At 40.0% G+C, this 22,930-nt stretch overlaps 1 protein-coding gene across 1 annotated transcript; it reads right to left on the bottom strand.

The window, feature by feature from the left end:
- Positions 1 to 276: 276 nt before the first annotated feature.
- Positions 277 to 22,699, bottom strand: trpa1b (transient receptor potential cation channel, subfamily A, member 1b). Its single transcript, XM_008299371.1, has 27 exons — positions 22,604 to 22,699; positions 21,684 to 21,846; positions 21,310 to 21,485; positions 20,625 to 20,732; positions 20,351 to 20,459; positions 19,529 to 19,674; positions 18,584 to 18,720; positions 16,054 to 16,102; positions 13,269 to 13,368; positions 13,060 to 13,160; positions 12,476 to 12,651; positions 11,280 to 11,444; positions 10,945 to 11,059; positions 9,151 to 9,317; positions 8,633 to 8,723; positions 8,420 to 8,479; positions 8,234 to 8,326; positions 6,759 to 6,829; positions 6,454 to 6,610; positions 5,359 to 5,448; positions 4,825 to 4,994; positions 4,606 to 4,735; positions 1,891 to 2,073; positions 1,633 to 1,701; positions 1,074 to 1,175; positions 847 to 965; positions 277 to 490 (listed from the first exon to the last, which is right to left on the bottom strand). Exons 1-27 carry the CDS (start codon positions 22,697 to 22,699, stop codon positions 277 to 279), a joined length of 3,357 nt encoding a protein of 1,118 aa, XP_008297593.1.
- Between the last annotated feature and the right edge of the window lie 231 nt (positions 22,700 to 22,930).

Raw genomic sequence — 22,930 nt, 5'->3', positions numbered from 1 at the left:
TTGTGTTTGTAATAGAGGTATGGCAACACTGAATACATACCACAGAATGATATTCATTTATCCACAGGTCATTAGTGCAACTTAATAATGCTACCGTGTCAGTCGACAGTGGAAAAAATTACAATAACACCACAAAGATCACAGTTTTACATTCAATATGCAACTATCCTCTATATTCAACACTTAAGATGCACCTATTTTATATCACACATGACTGTTTAAGGCTGTGACAATTCCCTGTGCAGTAGTTGTAGCTACGTTTTCTTTAAGTCCTCTTCATTTGCGTTTGGACTCGATGGCCTTCATCAGCGGCACCCAGCGAGACGTGCTCCGTCCTCTTGGTTTCACATGACTCAGAGTGGGCCACATGGTGCCCCGGATGGTCACAGGGCCGTCGTACTCGTCGGCCTCGGACGTGATCTCCATCTTCTGGATGATGAGCTTCAGGAGGCCGTGCTGCTTCTCCAGGATGCTGGACATCTCCTTCATTCTGCAGAAGAAAACAACAGTTCAGTGAAATACCTCATTGAAAATCAGCCCTTTGGAACATCATGACACCGAGACACATAATGCGCTTACTATACAAATTGATACAAGGAGTCACCACTAGGGGTCACTCATGCATCAAAAACAATTACTACACTGCTTTCCACTTCTACATTGTTTATGCACAGGCATGCATGAGCCCACTTAAAGTTGTTGCACCCTATTTCCTTGTATTTGCAGTATTAAATCCAAATCATTTACTTTTCATCCTTGCAGTAATAAGCCTGCACACTTTGATGATTCTAGGAAATAGAAAACTGACCCTTATGTTATTCATATGTGTACGTTTGCATGCTTCACCTTTGCTTCTGCTTTCTGAGCTCCGTCTCTATCACAGTGCAGCTCTTTGATTTGGACTGCAGACGATTCCAGACTTCATTTGTTTCCTCTTCACCAAAGAATATCACCTTGAGGAAGCGCTGCAATCAACAGTGGACGGGATTAATGAAGAGGAAATACTCACCTAATGCAGGCTATAAAAAAAAAAAAAAAGTACAGTATCTGTTTATGGCAAACACTGATCATACCCTGGAGCATTTGCGGTTGGGGTAGGTGGTGACGGAGGGTTTGTCCACTCGTTTCATAAACCAGTAAGGGAGCTTGTCTTCCAGAGCGGTATGGAGGTCAATCTAAGATCAGAAAGTCAGTTGTTCAGGCTGAGGCTGAGGTTCAGTGAATGGAGAGTAATTTTCCTCTGAGAGGCTTTGGTAAGAGCAAAACCATACATTCTTAGGCTAAAAGAGACTATTATTAATTATATTCTTAAGGGCTCCAGTCGCATTCGTCACTTCTAACAACAATGTTGCCTTATTGCTAATTTGTATTGGACCTAATTAGTCATAAACACATATCTGGTTTTGCTATGTATTTTAAAGTAATGACCTTCAATATATAATCTCATGCAAATAATGGTGTAAGATGTCTGTATTCCATGTATAAAACACCATAGTGTGTTCTATTGTGCTTGTGTTTTAGATCCTTTGTGCTTGTCTGGTGGACAGGGCAAACACACAGTGAGGAGGATAAAAGATGTGATGCATTTTTAAAACAATGCTTTAGGCACAGACAAGCTGGTTCCTTACATACCTGCATGGCTATTCGTTTTAGGGCAGCATTTCTTTGAACTTCAGCAATGTCTCCAACTGCTAAACCAATCTACCATCCAATCAAAAGACAAAAGGTTAGCGCACACTAAATATTAGCATTTTTGTCAAGTATATACCAAAAGGAGCCTATGACGATGTTGTAAAAGCAATGAAACAGCTTTCCCTAATATATTACGAATGTATGGCTACAACTGCTTGAAAATGTAGCTCCATGGAGACGGTCCATTGCTCTGCTTACCATCAAGTTCACCAGTAGGATTGGCATGAGCAGAACAAAGCCCACAAAGAAGAAGTATGTCAGGGGACCAAAAGGGAGTTCATGGTTCAGATATGCATCCAGGAAGTTATTCTGGTAGTTCAGTTCTCCAACCATCATCACAAAAGTTTGCATCACTGAGAGTGGGACGCTCTCGAACTCTCTCTAAAAAGAATACCAATGTGTAAATGAAGGTTAGTAAAAGAGTTATACAAATATGTGTTATTATATAACATACATAGGTCTAGCATTGATATTAAAATGCCTTAAATCGCAGTACAAGTACAACAAAGGGTGAAGTTGATATTATTGATATAAGGTACTGAAATTTTGTCCTGATCTTAAGTGTAAAGTCAGACGATCACTAAAGTCACTACATTACATCCTCTGGGGACCGCGACTGTCTATACTGAACTTTGTCCCATTCAATGTAACGGATTTTGAGGTACTTCATTGGACAAGTATAAGCCTTAATCTGTAGTAGCAGAAGAAAAGTCAGAGGTTTACCTTTTCCAAGTCAATGATATTCATCCTATGGGGACCATGACTATGTGTAACAATTTCATGGCAATTCGTCTCCAAGTTGGTAAAACATTTCACTCCAGATCAGAAAAGTCAACCTCAAGCTTAGGGATCATCACATGCCAACGACCGTGGCAGAAAAAAAAAAAAAAGATGACACACTGGTTGTGTTTTTAACTGATTTAAATCCTAACTGATTGATGGAGAGCTTTTAGTAAGCACTGAAGATTCCTCATCTAAGAGCCATAAAATGAACTGTGGTGTTCCTCAGAGTTCAATTTTAGGTCCAACACTTTTTAATCTATATACAGCACCCTCCATAATGATTGGCACCCCTGGTTAAGATGTGTTAAAAGCCTTAAAATAAATTCAATTTTTATTGCAGAAGCACACTCTCACACTGAATATTGTAGAAAAATGTAACTTTCAACTCAACTCAACTCAAATGAATTGTAGGCAAAAGGGGGTTGTAAAAAGTATTAACATTAAGGGTGCTAATAATTGTGGCATACATGATTTGATCTTAAAGAATTATTTTTTAATGTGGGATTTTTTTCACACTGAATAAATGCACTTGAATTAAAGGTTGAATTTTCCTCCTTTTTTTCATTGTGGTCCTATATTATTTAGAAAAAAAAACAGAATTTACTAGAAGCTAAAGAACACATCTTAACCAGGGCTGCCAATAATTATGTAGGGCGCTGTATGTTATCCCTTGGAAATGTCATCAGGAGATACGGCATCAGTTTCCATAGTTATGCTGATGACACACAGTTGTACATCGCCATGTCTCCTGATGACCCCAGGCCAACTGAGGCCATTTTAAATTGTATTTTAGACATTAAATTCAAATAACTTTTTACAGCTCAACCAGGACAAAACTGAAGTACTGGTCATTGGAACTGAAGCTCAGAGAGACAAGCTCAGTTTACAACTATAAGTTCTGGCCTTAAAACCATGCCAACAAGTAAACAATCTTGCAGTTATCTTGGACTCTGCAATCAATTATGAGCACCACATTAAAAATATTACCAAGATGGCTTTTTATCATCTAAAACATATTGCTAGACTGGGCCAGTACTCTTGAAAACAAATGCAGAGACACTAATACATGCTTTTACTACATGCTGATTGCCCACTGTAATGCTCTCCTATTTGGTCTCCCTAAGAAGACTGTACACCCACTCTAATAACGTTGTTTGTAAAGTTTTATTGTAATTTTATTTGTTATCTGTAAAGCACTTTGTGTTGCATTTCTGTTTGTATGAAAAGTACTATAGAAATAAAAAATATATATGAAGTGTAGTGCCAAAAGCTGCAGTTCTTTAAATTGCCACTTGAGGCTGCCTCCAAAGGTAAGTTAATACTTATGGTTGCTGATGTTAAAATGCCCAACTTTACAGCAGAAACAAACATGTTTACAGGCTGATACAGTTCTATTACATAATTTTAGATCTATTACTATTTTCCTTGTTCATTATAACTGTTAGAAGGGTTTTTTTTATTTTATTTTTTTAAATAACTCACTCATTTATATTGTATTGAGGCTTAAAAGTATGCATAATTGGACTGTTGCTGCTTTAAAAGATGGTGGAGTTAGGCAGAATCAGATACTGCTACAATGGTGATGGCCAGAGCCTTGAACCTCAAAACTGCTGTTAAGGAAACCTATGGGTGACAATAGAGAGAGTTTGTCTATCATTATTTTCAAACAGCGAGGATCACCAAACACCAGATTTGCTTAATTTAATGCAAAAGAAAGTGCATATCCAAAATGTTTTTTAACTTTAAATTTGATTGGGCATTCTTTTCAGTGCAAATGGCTTTCAGGGTTTGCTTGCAGTAGGGACAAAACATGTTTAACAAATGTTTTAAACCCATTAGAGTGGGGTCTCTTCGATCCAAAGCACTATACAGTATGTTAAGATGCACTGATGAAATGGGAATTCATGGTACCAATAGGACGAGGACTCTGGTAAACATATTACTTTTCTTCAAACACTAGGTTTAAAATGTTCCTGAGATTGTTTTGAAAACTGATGAATGAGTGTAATTATACTCCAAAGAGGATCAAGTCTTGTCGATCACCACACGGTCCTGTAATCTTCCCACAGGACAATGTGAAAGGAGCTTGAGACATTTATGCTTATTTAGATTAATGCATTCTTCTCCTACCTGATTGAGCATCAGGGCATGGAATGCCAAACTGAATGCTAACATCAGGTAGAAGAACAGCATAACAACACGGATCAATGTCCTCATGATCTCCCCAAACATCACAACGTAGATGCCAACACCTTCAAACCTGAGAAAACAGGAGAACAGAATAGTCAGTGGTCTGAACACCATGAAAAACACACTGAAATAGAGAAATTAGGTCCAAATGAATAGCACCTCTGGAGATAAAGGAGAAATCCAACCCAGGAGTTTAAAACTGCTATTGCACCTGCTTGCCAGTGTAATGAGCCCTCTGAATTGAACATGACAGGGATTATGAACAGAAGGGAGAAGACGGCTGAAATCCAGTCACATTGGTTGGAATAATCCCTGAAGTAACTCCAGCGCTTTAAAGTAACAGGAAAAGAAAAAATCAGCAAATACAAAATAGCATAATTAGACAAACGACCTAGATATTTGACAATTGTTCCAAAAATTTTCCTTGCCTGAGTGGTCAGTACAGAATTTAGCTTAAAAACTACCATGCACAACACTATTTTAACTGTGTATTACTTAAAATGTAATGTGATGTATAACTAAAGTGTAGAGGTGACACCGACTGCGGCCTTACAGTGATCCTGTTAATCTAAATCAGAGGACACTCATCCATCACACCTGATTGGTAATGTGTCCACACAGGCCTGGTGCTGAACAGATTTATGGACACATGTTTTATATGAGGTAATGACACTTGTGTAACAGTCACTGTACCTGCTGTGTAATCTGCACCACTTCCTTCACTATTGAGTAGATGTTCATAATCACGACCATCACCATGCAAAAGCTCATGAACAGACTTTGCTGTGAAATGAAGAGCAACGTTGAGATTTATGTTATTCAGTGAGAGTGCATCACAAAAAATGATCACCATCTGTTATGGTAAGTCACACGATTTGTCACAGCAATAAAACCACTTACAGGTGAAATGTTTGACACTGATTATCTTGATGCAATACAATGTTCTAACAGGAAACCTTGGGTCTTGACATGGATTTTCACCCATACCACCATCCTAAACAATATTAACCCAGTTGAAGACCAAGCCACCCCTCCCAGCAAGACAATGTGCTCTCCCACACTGCAAAAACTGTGCATGAACAACTGTAGGAACACAAAAAAAGAGTCCAAGACAAGTGTTATACTTTCTATGCTTGTGAGTACCCTTGGATCTGCTAATGTTCCGCAAATTTTTGTCATCTCCCCAAATTCGTGAGCGTCTGCTTGGATCATTCCGCACATGTTCAGCCCAAAATTCATGTCCGTACGGATAATACGTAAGCTCAGCAGTAATGTGTGCAAAAAAAAACGTAGATACAACCTACTGAGAATGTATCCAACTCCATACCAAGTACAACTGATGCGGACATGCAGTTGTTACAATTATACACTTTCCTTGCCCATGGGAGTCCATTGGGAAAGTACGCCACACCCTTGTAACATAGTTACCATGTGGACTTGGTGAGTTGTGGACCCTCACATACTCGTGGAAAGTATAACATCAGACTAAAGCTTTGACGCTGCCTCCAAATTCCCCAGATCCCAACCTGGTCAAACATCCAAGAGATGTGCTAGAAAAAATACCACCCAACAACCCACCAGACCCAAAGGATCCACTACATCCCAGTGCTGGACACCACAGGATGCTCCTAGAGCTTCTGTCTCAGAACTTTTATGGCAACACAAAGTGGAAGCTACAGAATATTAGGTGGTTTCACTATTGGACTGATTATTAATTACGTAATTACATAAATTAGACATCCATAGAGCTTTAACATCTTTGATACTGATCAGACCTCTCCTTCGTACCTGGGTGAAAGATACTGGCACCATGATGATGTCGTGTCCGCCCGTTTCAGTGGTGTTCATAGAGGGCCTTAAAGTCACTATCAGGTGAGTTAAGGGCATTAGCCCTAACAGGTACAAGAACATGTTGAGAACATGAGCCGTGCTCCCATATGCAACCCTGCGAATAAAGAAAAAGACAGTCAGGGCTAACATTCTAAGTAAGTCATTCACTGGCATTTTGCAGCAGAGTGAATCGTTCTTCTTCTAATCAGATCAGCAATTCTATGTGAGAATGAGAAATGTTACTCTCAGGGATGAATACACACCACTTCATTGCCAGATACTTTTTGCAGACTGGGTGGTTGAGGAGTTCAATGCGGTTGTACTGCACCATTGCCTGCAGATAGAATAACAGAGAAATAGTCCACAGTCAATAGTACATTTTCCACAAGCAGGTAAGAACAGCCTGACAGCTAATGTCTAAAAGATTTAGAAGTATGAGCCGGTTATTGATCTGCACTCGCATAATGTAGGAGGACATCAGCAAGCAGAAATAGACCATTTAGTATTTCTAACATTGGGTGAAAGATATGTGTTGAAAGATGGTTTTGTTTTTGCGATTTATCAAATAATACAATAATATAATGCCATTACTAAAAGGAGTGGTGATTGCTATGTGGATGACTGCAAAACAAAAATTACAAAATGTACCTTGAGTTCAGTGATTTGCTAGAGGCCTTTAAAGGGCTCTGTAGATTTGGCCATTTACCAAATTGGTCAACGTTTGCATGCAGATTAAACCCCTTTTGAACAAATCATAGTTGTCTGTTAATTTGGAACAAAACTAAGGCACTTTTATACAATAGTTGTGCAGCACATCCTACTTTTATGAGGGTTACAGTGTGTAGTTTCTTGGTGTTAATGCAGCTGTTTGATCATTTTGGAGGTTGCAGTAGGTCATGCAACATAGTGATAGGTGTTTCTATTATTTCGTCTATCGCATTTATACAATGAGGTCTATCTGTGTATTATTTATAATACTGAGCGAAAAACATCCATAGACAACACACAGTGACATTATTGGCAAGTGAGCCTCAGCCTGACCTCATGGTTTATTCTGACAGAGTCTTTGTTGTGGTCAAAGAAGTCAGCACAAAGCAGTTGGCCCATTGACTCAAAGCCACCTCACCAGATTTGCTTATCTGTTTACAACCAAACCTGAGCAACAGATTTGGTTGTAAACTTTAACTGCTCCATTTCTCACACTAGACATTGCTAACCTCAGCATGCCTCCCTGCCTAGTGGCAAACATGGAAGGCCAGTAGTATGACAGCAGGAATATACTCTGTTACCTTTTAAGGCAGCCACAAGAATGAGAATCCAAGGACACACACTCAGATCAGAACTTTTCGTCAACATCGCACTGAGAAAGTGTCATCTTCATTTTTGTCATTAGCTATGAGCAGGTGTAAACACTGTGGCTTTGCAAGGTTACACGATTGCGCTTCACTAACCTGTGCAAGGAAAAGTAAAGTCTCTCATGTCAAAGCCACAAACCGTGGCTATGTAGTTGTTGCTGTCACTGCAGAAAAGTGGCTGGAGAAAAGTATCATCACTGTCCCTTGAGGATAAATGGGCAAGTCCTGATCAGATGAGGTGAGTGTTTGAGTCTACAGAGCCTCATTAGAGGGTGATGCGTGACTAAAATAGAACATGACTACTTAGAAAGCATGGGGGGAGCAGAATATTTGCATTCTCCTGCACTGACATTATATTTGAGGGAAAAAAAAAAGTTACTTACATTGAGCGCAGCTAGTGGCTGAAACTTGTAATTCTTGTCAGTGATCTTCTTTGCCATAATGGGAGCCTGGAGCCACTCAAAGTCATATTCAATCTACATCACATAAAGACGTGTTTAAGTATTTTTCTTTTTACATTCTTTATGCACTAAGAATAGTGGGTTGTTTTCATTGTTCAGCTCAATTACATGGTATTCAGGACTGTTGTGGTCATCATCAGATTCCCTCACACAGCGATCCAGTAGGTGCTATTGAAGATAGTAGCAAAAACACAGCGACGCAGCTTTAAATCATTGCCCAGTGCTCAGTTAAAACAGGTTGCGTAACAGAAAAATGCAGATAAAATAGTTGTGATGAATGTGTACACAGATTAATGTGTTTTTTCTTCAGCAGTGGCAAACCTTGTAGGTCTCAGGCAAAAACTCAATCATGTCTACTATGGGACATCGCTGGCTGCTGCCGGGAGTGAACACCTTCAAAGCCTCAGCACACCTGGAAGAAGACAACCACCAAGAAATATTAGAACAACTACAATATGCATATTGTTAAAAATGACTTTCCCAACGGTAGTTTTGAAAAAAATATACTGTGGGAGACAGAAATCACGACTAAATACTCCTCAAAATACTCACAAAAACAAAACTCTACACTAAGCAGCTTGTAAATCAAACTTTGTTCTCTCATAAATTGAAGGATTAAATGTTGCTTTATTGACTGTGCCCTACCTCTAATGCTAAACAAACAATTTAAAACCCATTAAAATACCTGAAAGGAATCAAATTGCAACATTTTGGAGATCAATGGCAAAGATAAAATCCTGAATAAATAGATTATACTAACAGTTAAAAGCCGTTTTAGACCGATTCCTTCTTTTTTTCCATCTCTCTTCATAGAGTTGGCACTTGTATGATTAACATACCTTTCACTGTCAATTACAGCATTGACCACATCTTTTTTCCCGTTTTGCAGAGCTTCATGAAGGAATGAGGTGTCGTTCTTGTTCACGATGATGTCTGCTCCCCGAATTAGCAAGAGCCGGACTGCAGCCACATGTCCCTCTCTCGCAGCGAAGTGGAGTGCAGTGTTCTGGCATATCGATATATAACAGGAGATACATTTCTCTGCTTTTACATTAAAACAGCAATGTTTGTATCACTTCCACGCTGCTGGTGGTGGTGACCATATATTTGTGTGCACATGTGCAAAAAATGTGTCACCGCAAAATATTAAGTCAACATTATGCAAATAATTTACCTTAAATTAATAGCTTAAATAAAATTTTGATGCCACACTGAGTTGTAAAAGGAAGAATGGCACCTCTTTCATTACTGGTCCGCAGCCCCAAACATCTGTTCTTTTGTTATGTAACTTGGGCTGAGTGGGTACAATCTCACAGTGCATAACACTTGACAACATTACATCACACATCACCAACTGTGGTCCCTCAGCTACCTGGAAGAAAAAGCTAGTTTGGTGTTCTCGGTGCAGACGTCACAGCTGAAGCGAAGAGCCGAAAGATGTTTTAATGGAGGAAGCGAAAAAAGGGATGAAGAGAGTCATTGAGCGAGAGGCTTATTCTTGGACTCGGGGGTACTCAGTCCAAGCCACTTAACAACCAATAGTGAAGTTCATTAGAGGCCTACACAGCTACTCATACATCAGTTAAGGGTTTCATAAAAAGCATATTGCATGTCCTGACGGTATACTTCTACATGGGAGTCACACCTACATAGGCGCATGATAAAAGTAAGTGACCAAAAAACTGATTATATGACTTTTTTTCCCAGTTTTCCCACACAGAGAAAAACAAATGATCAGTTTCTGTGGCACCCCAGTGTGAGGAATGGTCTCACCCCTATAAAAACTCTGGCTCTGTCACTGTGCTCGGATCCACTTTAAGTCATTGGCAAGAGCTTCACAAAACAAAAGGCTGCAGGACAGATGCTGAGCTGACGTTCTTGCTGATAAGTAGGAAGAGTAAGTAGCATTAATTTGCTTACTACGTTTTGCGTTGTTGCACTTGCTGGCTAGTTTTTAAACGCAAGCAATGTCACCAGGGAGGGGTTTTCCCAGTAGCTAGACATGTCGATGGAAAGAGAAAGCATCTGCTTCACTCAACTGGTAAAATAACTTTTGCAGTATGTTGGTGAAATTTGTTGAAATGGCAGTTTGATGTGGAAATTACATTTTTAAACAAATTGCTGTTTGTGTGATTGCTGTCTTTAAAGTCGTATAATGACCCCACAAGCTGACAGGCTTGCTGCTATAGGTTTGTACTATACGAAAGTCGAGACTTTCATTGTTATGCTGCAGTTTCAAGGTGAAAATATTAACAAAACTTCACCAGAGGGGATCTTTAACAGACCAGAAACCTGTAATTCCCACTTGTGGCCACAGAGACAGCAAAAGTTACATACTGTTGCTTTAAGTCAGGGGTGTCGAACTGCGGTCCTCGAGGGCCGCAATCCTGCATGTTTTAGATGTTTCCCTCTTCCAACACACCTGATTCAAATGATCAGCTCATCATCAATCTCTGCAGAAGTCTGATAACGATCCTGATCATTTGAATCAGGTGTGTTAGAAGAAGGACACATCTAAAACATGCAGGATTGCGGCCCTCGAGGACCTGATGTCGACACCCCTGCTTTAAGTGCATGAATTATAAATTGATGTTGACAATGTTGATAACATTAAACTGAATAGTAATTTATACCCCATCCTCATCTGTTTTATCCAGTAGTTTGAGATTGGCTGACAGCAGGATGTCCATGGTCCGTGTGTATCCCTCAGAAGCAGCATGGTGAAGGCAAGTCCAGCCCTTGTAATCACTGTAAACAACACATCCTCAACAAACAGGTACTGGTGACACATAAACATTGCATACAGATTTTTATATGGTAAACTGAAATCCTTGCAAGATTTGAAAAATAGCTAAGAATATAAATAATAAAAATAAACAATAATATAAACAGTGCACAGATCGTAGAGTAGCATGCTGTGCTTTTGTGTGTATACACGCCTATTCTTGTGTGCATGTTTTCTGTTTACCTGTGAAAGAGAGCTCCTTTGCGTAGCAGCAGCTGTACCACCTTGGTGTGCCCTTCTTTTGAGGCCAAATGGAGCGGTGTTAGGCCCCGCTCATCGCCTTCATTTAGCAGACGAGAGTCTTTAATGGTCTCCAGCAATCTGTGGCAAGTATTGACGCGCCCGTACCTTAAAGAAGAAAAAAAGGATGAAGAGAAACATTCGATTGCAGATGAACTTTTTTTCACTGTTATCAGCAGCTGATCTCTGAAATGGAAGTCTGCTGTTGCAGGGCTTGAACCTGTACATAAAATAGCATAAGTGTTTGGTAGCATTAATGGCTCAGGGTCCTGGAAGCTGCAACAGGACAAAAGTAGGAGGTCAGCAGTGCTTTAAGTCTGTCCAGTGGTCCAGCTGTGGAAATAGAACGAGGTTTCTACAAGAGTTAAAGTATGATATCATAGTGTAGCCTTCATTTGCCCTCCAGCTCTAATGAAATGGGTGTACATGATAGAAAAATCAATAAAAATAATGTTGAAGGGTCAGTCATGTCACACTATTAGCAACACTTCTTCACATGTGTCTCGCTAATTGAATTCTATTCTTGTGACAATACCTTTGGGTCACTGTATAATAGGTATGTCACTGCAATTAATCTTCAAAAAGCTTCTGAGTACAGAAATTTCTAACAGGATTAAAATAACTCGACAGTGAGGTAACATTTTAAAATGCAGTTACATTGTTCATCCTTCATCTGCGGCACAGTTAAGGAGGCACTGCAAAAATCTTGGCTTTACGTCAGGAGATCATAAGTCAGTGTCTTCTGAAGAAGCCATTTTGGGATTAATCTTTATACTCTTCTGTTTCATTGATCAGTACTCTTTTATATTCTGTGTATTAGCATTATTCAATACTAGAAGAACGGTGTTCAAGCTGTGATCTTTACCTGTCTGTGAAGCTTCCATTTTTAAGCCAGGGAAGGTTTATGACTACTTTTCCTTCTTGATGATAGAGGTAAACTAAGAAATTCATTGTAGATGAAACAGCTAAAGCGGATACACAATCTCCACCCCACGTTGGTCAGTGTCATCCGCTGTGCTCGCATTTCTCTGAACAATTTTGCAAAGTTTAAGCAACTTTGTGTGAAAACTGGGTCAAATCAGTATTGTTTAGATCAATGGCATGGAAAAGTCTTGCCCTCGGGGACCAATCAAACTCACTGAGCAGCGAAATGCAGGGCAGACTTCTTGTCCTTGGACTTGCACGAGAGGCCGACCTGCCCCGAAAGGCCGAGCATGTTCTTCACTGAGTCATGGATGCCCAGTCTGCAAGCGTAGTGGAGCGGGGTGCAGCCCTCGTTATCCTCACAGCTCAGCAAAGCCTTTACACTGTTACGCTGAAAGCAGACACATTATGCATGTTATAATCATACATAATAATCTACATCACATAGGGGAATGTGTATGAGCAAATAAAGTAAATGGCACATATTATAAAACTCATGAACAGCTGCAGTTATCCACACCAATATATAAATAATAATGCATTGTAATAATGTTCCCATCCATACACTGTCTACATATGGATCCTTTTGAAAGCTGTGACACTGTTGCAGCTTTAGGTACCATCATGCAATGTCTTAGGGACTCTCTGGCTTAATGAGAGTGTAATGAGTTTTATCTGCTGGCCTTGAATGCATGCAGGCTCAAGGCAAATTGATCAAGGACATCATAGTAATTAGATTCCCAATGCTGCATGACATGTTTGTCTAAGCAGCACATTTTGAAAAGCTGATTGAAGCTACCTGCAGCACTTCTTCCGGAAGATTTTTCAGGCCCTTGGGCTGCAGAATCGCCAGGTGGAGGAAGTTACAGCCGCATTTGTCTGTCACATTTACATCTGCCCCTAAAAAGACATGAACATATTCGCACGTGTTCGGGACCCGCATTACAAGCCATCAAATTACAAATTATGCGAGCACTGCTGCTGGTGGAGCGCGGCACTGTAGCTCACCTTTTGACAGCAGCAGAGCCACGGTTTTCCATGCGCTACAGCTCGTAGCCAGAAGCAAGGGAGAGTTTCCTTTGCAATCGATGCTGTTTAGGTCAGCACCCTGAGAAGAGAATGCATTGAAGCCTTAACGTTGCCTCATAGATTTTAACACACATTGCTGGGATTTAGGAAAGCAAATAAAAGCATTGTGGAGAAAATTGGCAATGATTAAAAATCTGATTTTGGTAGTATTTCAAACCTCTGCTAACCTCGACTAGTCCAATTATAGCTTTACAACCTTGACTTTGCACCGCAGGTCTATCAGGATCTATGAGTGCTGAACCAGTATGCAAAGCATGGGGGGTAAGTTTGCACAGAATTCAAAATAAAATGAAAATTTGAAAGTGCAAAAATACTCTTGAGCAATACACTCATAGATGATGTCTTACAGCCAAAGTGGGACTGATTAAAGAATGCTCTTATGTAAGCTGGCGTGGTTAATACCAGCAGTAGTAAGCGAGTGGACTCCCAAGGCAAAGGAGCATATCATTACCTACATTAGTTTGTGTGGGTGCAGGCTGCATTAAAAAACCTTTCACAAGGAGCGCATACTCTGAAGTATTTCATAACTGTGGTAGTGTGGGAGCTGATCGAAGGCTATCACACTTTAAACTATCAGATAGAAAATAAAAACATGTAAAGTATGTAAGTAAGTAATAGACATGCTGATCTTATAACTTTCTTTATGATGATTACGATACATTAAGTCGTCTATGGGACTTATCAGCTGCTTTAACATGAATCATAAGCAAGGAGAAAACACAATTATCATTTTGGAACATGCAGGTTTAGTTCCACATTATGTAGCTATTAAAAGCACATTTAAAGCTAAATTTCCTTTTTGTTTTTAAAAGAGTCAGCTTTTATCGTCCATGAACACTGTTTTTATCTAAAATACAAAGCTTAAAGACCTCCTCTAATGAATATCAAATTTTCTACCTTGATAACCAGCCATGTCCCTCCCAAAATTGCATTACTATACAACTACACTGCATTTCCAAGTATGTTTTAAGGGAAGTATATTCTCTGCAGGATTATTTTTGATTGTGATGTATCACAAATATGTTTCTAATCAACATATCTTTGCCATTTATCCCACTGCCTTACTGTTGCCAACCATTCATATTTTAGATCAGGCAGGAGTTGTCAGCCTCGTAATCCAGAAATTGGAAGTGGAGCTTCAAAGATGTTATGAAAGTGTTGTATTTTAACCAAAACTGTGCTATTTTCTGAAATCTATTCAGGTAATTCTTGTGCCTAAACCTTACCAAGCTTCTGATTTGTAGGAATATTTGTGAAAGTGTTAATCACAGTATGACATTTTTCTAAATCTAACCATGCAGCTTCGGTGCCCAAACTTAACCAAACAGCAAGTGAACAGTGACGCAAACCCCAGTCCCCTGGATGAGAGTCCTTTTGCAGACATATGTCCATTTCCTACCCCCTTGTGCAGACTTTGTTGCTGTTTCAAACTTGAAGACTTTCTGTGTCACAGTTTTACATTTCACTAAGAAAATATGTATGTTTCAACATGTAAATGAGAATACAGTTTAGTTGTATAAGATTGGAATTTTGGGGAGAAGGGCTGTGTTAACGTGTGTCATCAGGGTTCTCGCCAGCTTTATAACAGAGTAATAGTGTAGTTTTATGGTGTTTGAGCAGAGTCGTAGGTGAGCTGGTGTGCTCAGGCTGTAGCAAGTGATGGAGGGAGGGGCAGGGACTTTGTAGATCTACACAGTCTGAAGCAGGCGACAATGTAACATTACCTCTGAGCCATTTTAAGGCAGGAGGGGACGATTTTCATAAAAAAAAAACAAAAAAAAAACAAAAAAAAAAACTTTGATACACTGAGATGAGATTCAGGACTTTAATCAATGACTGACGAGGAACCAAATCAAACCTTGCAGTGTTAACCATCAGTTTTGCTGATAAAACAGACTTGAAATGAGAAACTGTACACCTCCGTCTGAAATGGTTTAAACATAGATGTATGCACTTGTGTCATGCAAGACATTGGACAGGGATAGGAACAGCAAACTAAGCAAATGGGGCTTGACAAAAAGTGAGTTACTTGTGCTTAAAAATGCACATTGTTAAAACATGTGTCCTGTTCGGTAAAGTAAACAGTTGATTGCAGCATTATGTTCATGGTATTTTAATTGATGGTGACAGTGGAGGGAAATGACGCGCAGTAAATAATCCATCCGGCCAGCTGGGAGTCGAGCCGGAGACTCCGCTGGTGGCTGCCAGGTAATGTCGCTCCCAATGTACCGCCAATTTACAATTTCAGAGATAGAGGCACTGAGGTTTATTTCCTGTTCTGCTGTTTGCTAACAGAATGAATTGATAAAAAACATAAACTTGACTCCACCTTCCTCCTAGCAACACAGTTCTGCTACAACAATCTAAGAGCAACAGATGGTGACAGATGGTCCACAAACAACGGGCAGCACCTTTAACATTTATTCAGCCAAGTAATGTATTTAAAATTGCAAACACTGTTTAATGGTGGCAATGAGATCATTTGGAGTAAAGCGGTAGATTCTATTAAAGACATGCAAATGTTGTTGATTTGCCCATTAAGTTTCTTAGTGTATTTACAACAGGGTTGGGGGTAAAAAAAAAAAAAAAGTGTGGTTTCTCTGTCTTACAAGCAGGAGATTAATATCCCAGTCTCTGATGTTGAACTCTGATATGTTCTGTGTTTAACAGCTGTGTAGCGTGTGTATTTGTGTGCCATATTTACCAAAGAAATTAGGTACTCCGCCAGCTCTGTGTGGTCAAATATTGTAGCCCTGGAAAGGTAAACACAGTTGTTGTAAACCAGTTGTAACGCACATGACTTTGTGAGTCAAGGTCTTAATCGCGTGTCAAAAAAAGAACAACTTCATTCTAATTCTGCTTTGTCACAGCATGATCTAACCAGATTTTCAGCGCTTGCACGTTTTATCTTGATCTGATTGTAAGGCTTCCCTTACATGACGTACTTTTAATGACTAATACCTGATATTCTGTATCAAGAGCGAGACGAGAGTGGATGTTTCCACAACTGAATCATAGTCCAAAGATACTTGATTATTTAGAAATCTGCAAACCCCTATGTCTGGGAAAAAAAAGGGAGCATAGCTGTTGTGTTTAAGAGGTCATGAGTGTGATGGTAGACTAGCTGTTAGATTAATGTGGGTATTTTACAGCACATTATGGCGTTGGTATCTCAATAAGAATGAAAATATAGAGCACAGACCTTTGTTCTTTACTCTGATGCCGTCTGTGCCAACACAAATAGCTTGCAGATAAAATCTATGCAGGATGCATATCTTTATTATGTAATTATATCATCATTATTGCATCCAATTAAGGACCGCTGTTCTGCTGTATATCTCTTTTTATATCTATTCCTCTTGTTTACCACAGTGATGTAGTGTTAATAGAATAAATGGATCTTTACTCAGCACAAGCAAACAGTTGAGATAGCAACTGCAAATATTAAACGTCTATATAATTGTAGTGGTGTATATTTCAGGCTGTTATGTCTACGACAGGTTTAACCGAAACACTGATAAAATAACTAATTAAGATGGAAATTTTAGCTATGAAATGTATTTCTAAACACACTGATGGTAGAAATGTAGAGTTTTTATGCTCTCAGTCACTACGGTAAGTCATGGGAGCATATTTGTATAATACACTCCTATCAGTAGTTTGTCCTCAGTGGAGAGTGATACAGTTAATATAATAACTTGCTCCATTTGGAATCTGAAAGTCTGTCTCTGTTCTCTCAAAGGTCAGCACTGTCAGGATGGTTTGGTTTGGATTTTGTCAACTACCAAATTTGCACTCCAAAAGTCACAAACTTAGAACTCGATAGAAAAGCCCTGCCACTGAAAAGAACTGATCCATTTTCTAAGTTCTGGTTTTCTGAATGTTAGTGCAACCGACGTAAAAAGTAATTCCATTTTCTTAAAAAAATGCTTGATTACACTGTTTATTGCAGCCAGAAGTTGTAAAAACAGGAAGATTCATCAGACTGTCTCTTATGTCCCTTGACTGAATCAGGTGTGACATGTGGCTCCATCTGAAGAAATCAACCAAATCTAAGTTTAAAACTGTAACATGTACTAAATATGGCTTTATTCTGTATGTCTCCTTTAAAATCTGCCTGAAATAAACTGTTTACAGCAAGCAAATCTGGTAAAAAAAAAAAATAATAATCCTGCACTCTCATGAGTCATGAGTGATTCAGCTGTGAGCAACAGTCATGCAACGGAGGTTTGCCGTCTATTCAGCTGAACTGCAGGCTGTGTTTACACAAAGCAGAGAGGAGGCAAGTATGGAAACAAATTAGACAGACTGAGGAGTAATAAAAAACATACTTGACCAATAAAACAAATGTTGCATGTTTCAGAGATGGTATACAGACAAGCAGCTTGTCAGTAAGTTCCTGAAAGATACATTGTGCATGGTGAAATCGCTTTCCATAGTTAGTCGAGTGCAGACTAATGCGAAAACCCCCGTGTTTGTAGAAATCCTTAAAACGCAAATTGATAGCATGTGTAAGGCCCTCACCCACAGTGATCTTGACCTTCTTTGGAGCACATTAGGTAAAACAACAACGTGCAGTTTTTGTAAAGGCATCAGTCTATCAAGCAACAACTATTTATCTAAACTGCAAAGATTCGGCACAGACGTGGAAGGTGACTGTTTAGAGAATTCTCAGTATCAGCATGACTTGCATTTCCTGCTGTAGAATCACTGGCAGCCTTCAGCAGATTTAGCATTTGCCCTTGATGTTGTGAAACTAGCCAGTGGTTTTATATTTGTAGGGAGATGCTCTTATTTGGTTTCTGAGAGGTGAGCGATACGACCCTCATACACACTACCAACAACAAACATAAAGCTACTGTCAGCACATGTTGAGCTTAGCATGAAAAGATTTAGTCCCTGCATGCAACCTAGAAATAGTCCCCCACCAATAAGAACCCCCCATAGTATTGGTCCAATTCTAAACAAGAAAACATTTGCTATCATGTCAAACTGGTCCTCCAAGTTCCAACTCACAGCTGAAACCGTCATTTAACTGTACGCATAATATGAAATGAAACGGGTGGATTGCAGACAAGAGGCCATTATGGAGCTATACTGTCATATTCCCATTATTTTGAAACCGATGCCACCGCATGCAGCGGCACTATTAACACACAGTAATGGAGGTTATGTAATCGACATTTTTAGAAAACTACTTTCAGCGTCAGGGTGCAAGGAAAGGGGAAACCCACCTGTGTAGAGGCGTCTGAAACGCCCCATCAGTTAGGTTGATGATGTCTTCCACTTGGTCAACGGAGGAGAGCATCAATTTGACTACCTCCATAGCACCCTGGGTGCAGGCCAAATGAAGCGGTGTAGACTTGTCATTCTGGACCGCAACAAACATGGATGCATTATAAATGATGAATAATGAATAACTACAATACATATTCACAAGCTTGTCAAACATGGTTACATCTGCTCCATACAGACACTCTGCAGGGAGTGATAGAAAACTGGGCGCGATATAAACACAGAACAATAAGCACACATGCAGGAATTAGTATGCACACAAGCTATCATGTGTACTCACTTGCACACATACATATTGTAGGCTTCCCCAGTGAAACATTAGCAAAGTATCTTCCAGGCTTGTTGGCTGAACACTGGGGGCTGTAACACAAGCCTTTAATGAGATAACCAGGACTGGCAGGAGGAGGCCAGTGATCGCTCCACTCAGCACCACAGTGTAAGTGGAGGTAATTTGTATCAATTTAGGCAACCGAAGCTATTACTGTACTCACTATTCCTGCTGTAGCTCTGGCCACTGGCCCAAGGCTAGATATAACGATCACTCCCAGATGGGGGTGATAAGAATGACATGCTCTAACAGTACAAAGACCAGGACCCTTTGCCAGGGAAATGCTTTACAGGTGTAGGCAAATAAGATTTACATTTGAAAACAATGCAAATCGGACAGAGCATGCAGTGGACAGATGGAAGAAGGATCACAATATTTGTAACCAGTAGTTCCCATGACAGTCTGTTTGTGTCATGCCAAGTGGTAGGGAAAACAGTGGTGAAAAGCAAATGAGTGTCTGCCCTTCCTGACAGACATTTTAATGTTTTTTTGAAAAGTCTAGATTTATGAAGGTGTTCAACCAGTGTAGAAAAGTGCATGTTTGTTGTTTAAGTACCTGTTGCTGGTCAACTTTGGCCCCAGTCGCAATGCAGAGACGGATTGTCTCAATATTACCGCCACGGACAGCCAGATGGAGGGGACTGCTATTGGACTTGTCTAAATAGTTGATGTGGGACGCACAAATGTGGCCGAACTCTTCTCCTGCAAGTAGATAATGAAATAAACTGTTTCTTAATATCAAATAATATACTTATGAAGCCCATAATGGCAGCCCTGTGATAGACTGGTGACCTGTCCAGGATGTCCCCGGCCTTCGCCCTAAGTCAGCTGGGATAGACTCCAGTCCCCCACAACCCTAGTGAAGATTAAGTGATTAAGTGGTGTATAAATAACGGATGGATGGATGGATGGATGGATGGATGGATGGATAGCTCATGGCAGTTTCCTTCATCCTTCTTTATCCCTAAATTATTTTTGTTTTGTTTTTCAGTGGAAAGAAGTAAGAAGTAATTTAGTCCAATCAAGGTGGGCTGTTTGTGTAAAAATCCAAACAGCACAAGTATGTGAATGCCCATTAATTCTCTGGCTAAGCAATCACAGAAAAAAAAACATAAATATTTTGTGCACTGACTCAACTCTCTCCAACAAAAACGAGATTTACCAAGCAGACCTCCCACTGTGGATAAACACACTGTCAGGCTGCAGCATCTGGCCTATGTACAAAGAAGCACGGGCATTTTCCAGCAAAATATCTCTCGGGGGCTGAGGTGAACTGTCTTGTTATCTATCAGCTTAATGTGCTGCTTGGCCATGAAAAATATTTTCAATGTTGTCAGCACTTTCAATTTCTGATGATGGATCATTCCCTTTGTCATACCTTCCTTCAGAATCACTTCCATGGATTTCTTTGCGCCTGCGAAAGCCGCAGCGTGTATGGGGTAATGGCCGAGCTTGTTTCGTCTGCAGAGCTTCGCTCCATGCTTTATCTTTGACGGACAGGAGAATGGATCGGAGACAAAGACAAACAAAAGACAATGCTGTGTCAGAGACAGAGTTGCAGTTGAGGAAACACAATGTGTTGTGTGAAGATGGACAGCTTTCTTTTACAGGTGGGTGCAGGTACACAGTGCGGCCGAAAGCTTCGTACATACCAAAATTCTGAGAGCCTCACAGTTATTGATGGAGCAGGCAAGTATCAGCGGGGTGTTCTCAAGGTCTCCCTGCAGATTACAGTCTGTGGTGTTGTAGGACAACAGCAACTGGAGGGAGCAAAGACAAAAACAGTGAGCTCCATCCAGTCCATATTCATTTACCCTTCTACCTATATGCACGCGTCCTTTGTCAGTTTGTGGACAAGAGCCAAATGCCGTGGCAATGGCATGACAAGGTCTTTCAGAGCAGACTGTTGAGTCAGATATGTAAACACTTGTCAGTTGACTTTAGCATGCCATGGCTGCTCAAAGTTTATGTGATACAAAAGAAGTAAAGATAAATGCTTTATTTACATCGCATAAATGTTGGCAGATCAATGACACAGGAACAGATCACAGGTCTGGCCTACTGCCTGTATGTGGAACAATGCTTCTCACTTCGTTTTTAGTGTTAATTTTTAGTATGTGATAAGTTTTTAGATGTAAAATGTAAAATATGAAAAACAGGAGCGACATCATCCCAACACAAAACACTGACTCATCATTTTTGAAGAACTGAACATACCAATCCAATTATATTTTTAAAAGTATTAGCTATTAAAAAAAAAGTCTGTGCTTCTGCCTGACTGTGCAAACACGCTTCCTATAAATTGTTACGTCAGCGGGGTACGTTGAGCCTCCTCACCCCCACCAGGTCGTTGTGTCCGCGGCTGACAGCCAGATGCAGAGGGGACATGAGGGCCTTGTTGAGGATGTTGGGGTCAACCCCCAGGTCCAGTAGAGCCCTGCAGCTCTCTGCCTTGTTCCTCTCCACTGCCCAGTGTAGGGCTGTATTGCCGTCCTCATCACAGCTGTTCAGCTCTGAGAGATGACACGTGGAAAAAAAACACATGCAAATACACTTACACGCAAATTCAAATACGCAAAAACATCTCTTATTTGTACCAGATGCCATATGTAAAAATGGATCACACTGTTCCATACAGTAACTTACAGGTGAATTTATGGTGATTCACACGCTACAGTGCATCTTATGATCAATGACTGAGGCATGCTTACCCTGTGAGTCGATGACAGCGATGATGAATTGGATGAGGGTGACGTGGCCCCCTGCGGCGGCATGATGAAGGGGACTGGCTCCACATTCATCTTTCTCACTCAGGACCTCTGGGCTCTTCCTCACGAGGTTGTCCAGGAGAGCCAGGTCACCCCTCTCAGCCAACTACATGGTAATGTTGTACAATGGAAGAGAAAAGAAGAGAAAATGTCCTTCCACGTAGACTTTCCAAATTATTTGTAGCAGATTTCACCAAAGAGTACGATGCAGTAAAAATATTACCCGCTTCCCTGGTGAGGTTTCTGATTCAATCACTGAAATATGACATAGCAGCTATTTCCTCTGGACATAACGAGCTAAACTTCTGTTTGTATTTAAACTCCTTCTTAAATGTTTAATTCCTTGAAACTCGTATCAGTGTTTTTAAGTTGCTTATTTAGATGTATTTTCAATATAAATAATCTCTTCCTAACTTAAATTAGTTAAATGTACCTTTGCACCACTGCTTCCCCTACGATGCATAGATTTATGAAGTCCCCACCTCTCTTCAATCAATCAATAAACCAGACTTCTACATATATATATATATATAATAAGTTTTCTGTTTAAATATTGGAGTAATTCAACCATGTACGTTTGAATGCTGATTCTAATGGAGAATAATGATACAGAAAGTCCCACCAAGGATTAATTAGTGAGGTTAGATGCACACAAAACCCCAGAAGTCTAAATATGTCTAAACACTTTGAAACTGTCATTGGTACACTGCATTTTCAAGGTGGAAATGTTCACCTCTTCATAATGACTTACACAAAGTTAGGTTCTACGATGGGTTGTGAGATAAACACTCCTGTTGTAAAACAGTTCGTTTGTCCATCAATTTGTAAATTTCCATTTTCTCTGCAGATTTTTTTTTCCTCACCTCAAATACATTAGCCTTCGCCAGGGCTGGATCCTCATCCTCTATCACATAAGTATAACAACTGGTTTGTCGGGCCACATCCCTGCTGAAGTTCATCACTTAACGCTCTGTGGAGACAAGCTCATGTCAACGGTGACAGCGATGACAAGTGTTTAGACACAACCCCATTCACACATATCAGTATGCTGGCAACAGCAAGATGCCAAAACAGAAAATAAATCCACCATAGTTTCAATCAGGTTATATAAGTGAGTATACAGTATAAAGCCTGCTTAACAAGCTGGAAGAACATAGAATGTTATATGACTGAGAGGGCAGATAACGCCT

The sequence above is a fragment of the Stegastes partitus genome, unplaced genomic scaffold (genome assembly GCF_000690725.1).
Source record: "Stegastes partitus isolate 25-593 unplaced genomic scaffold, Stegastes_partitus-1.0.2 Scaffold1408, whole genome shotgun sequence".
Taxonomy (NCBI): domain Eukaryota; kingdom Metazoa; phylum Chordata; class Actinopteri; family Pomacentridae; genus Stegastes; species Stegastes partitus.
Note: the sequence above shows the minus strand (reverse complement) of the source record. Positions and strands in the feature narration are given on the sequence as shown.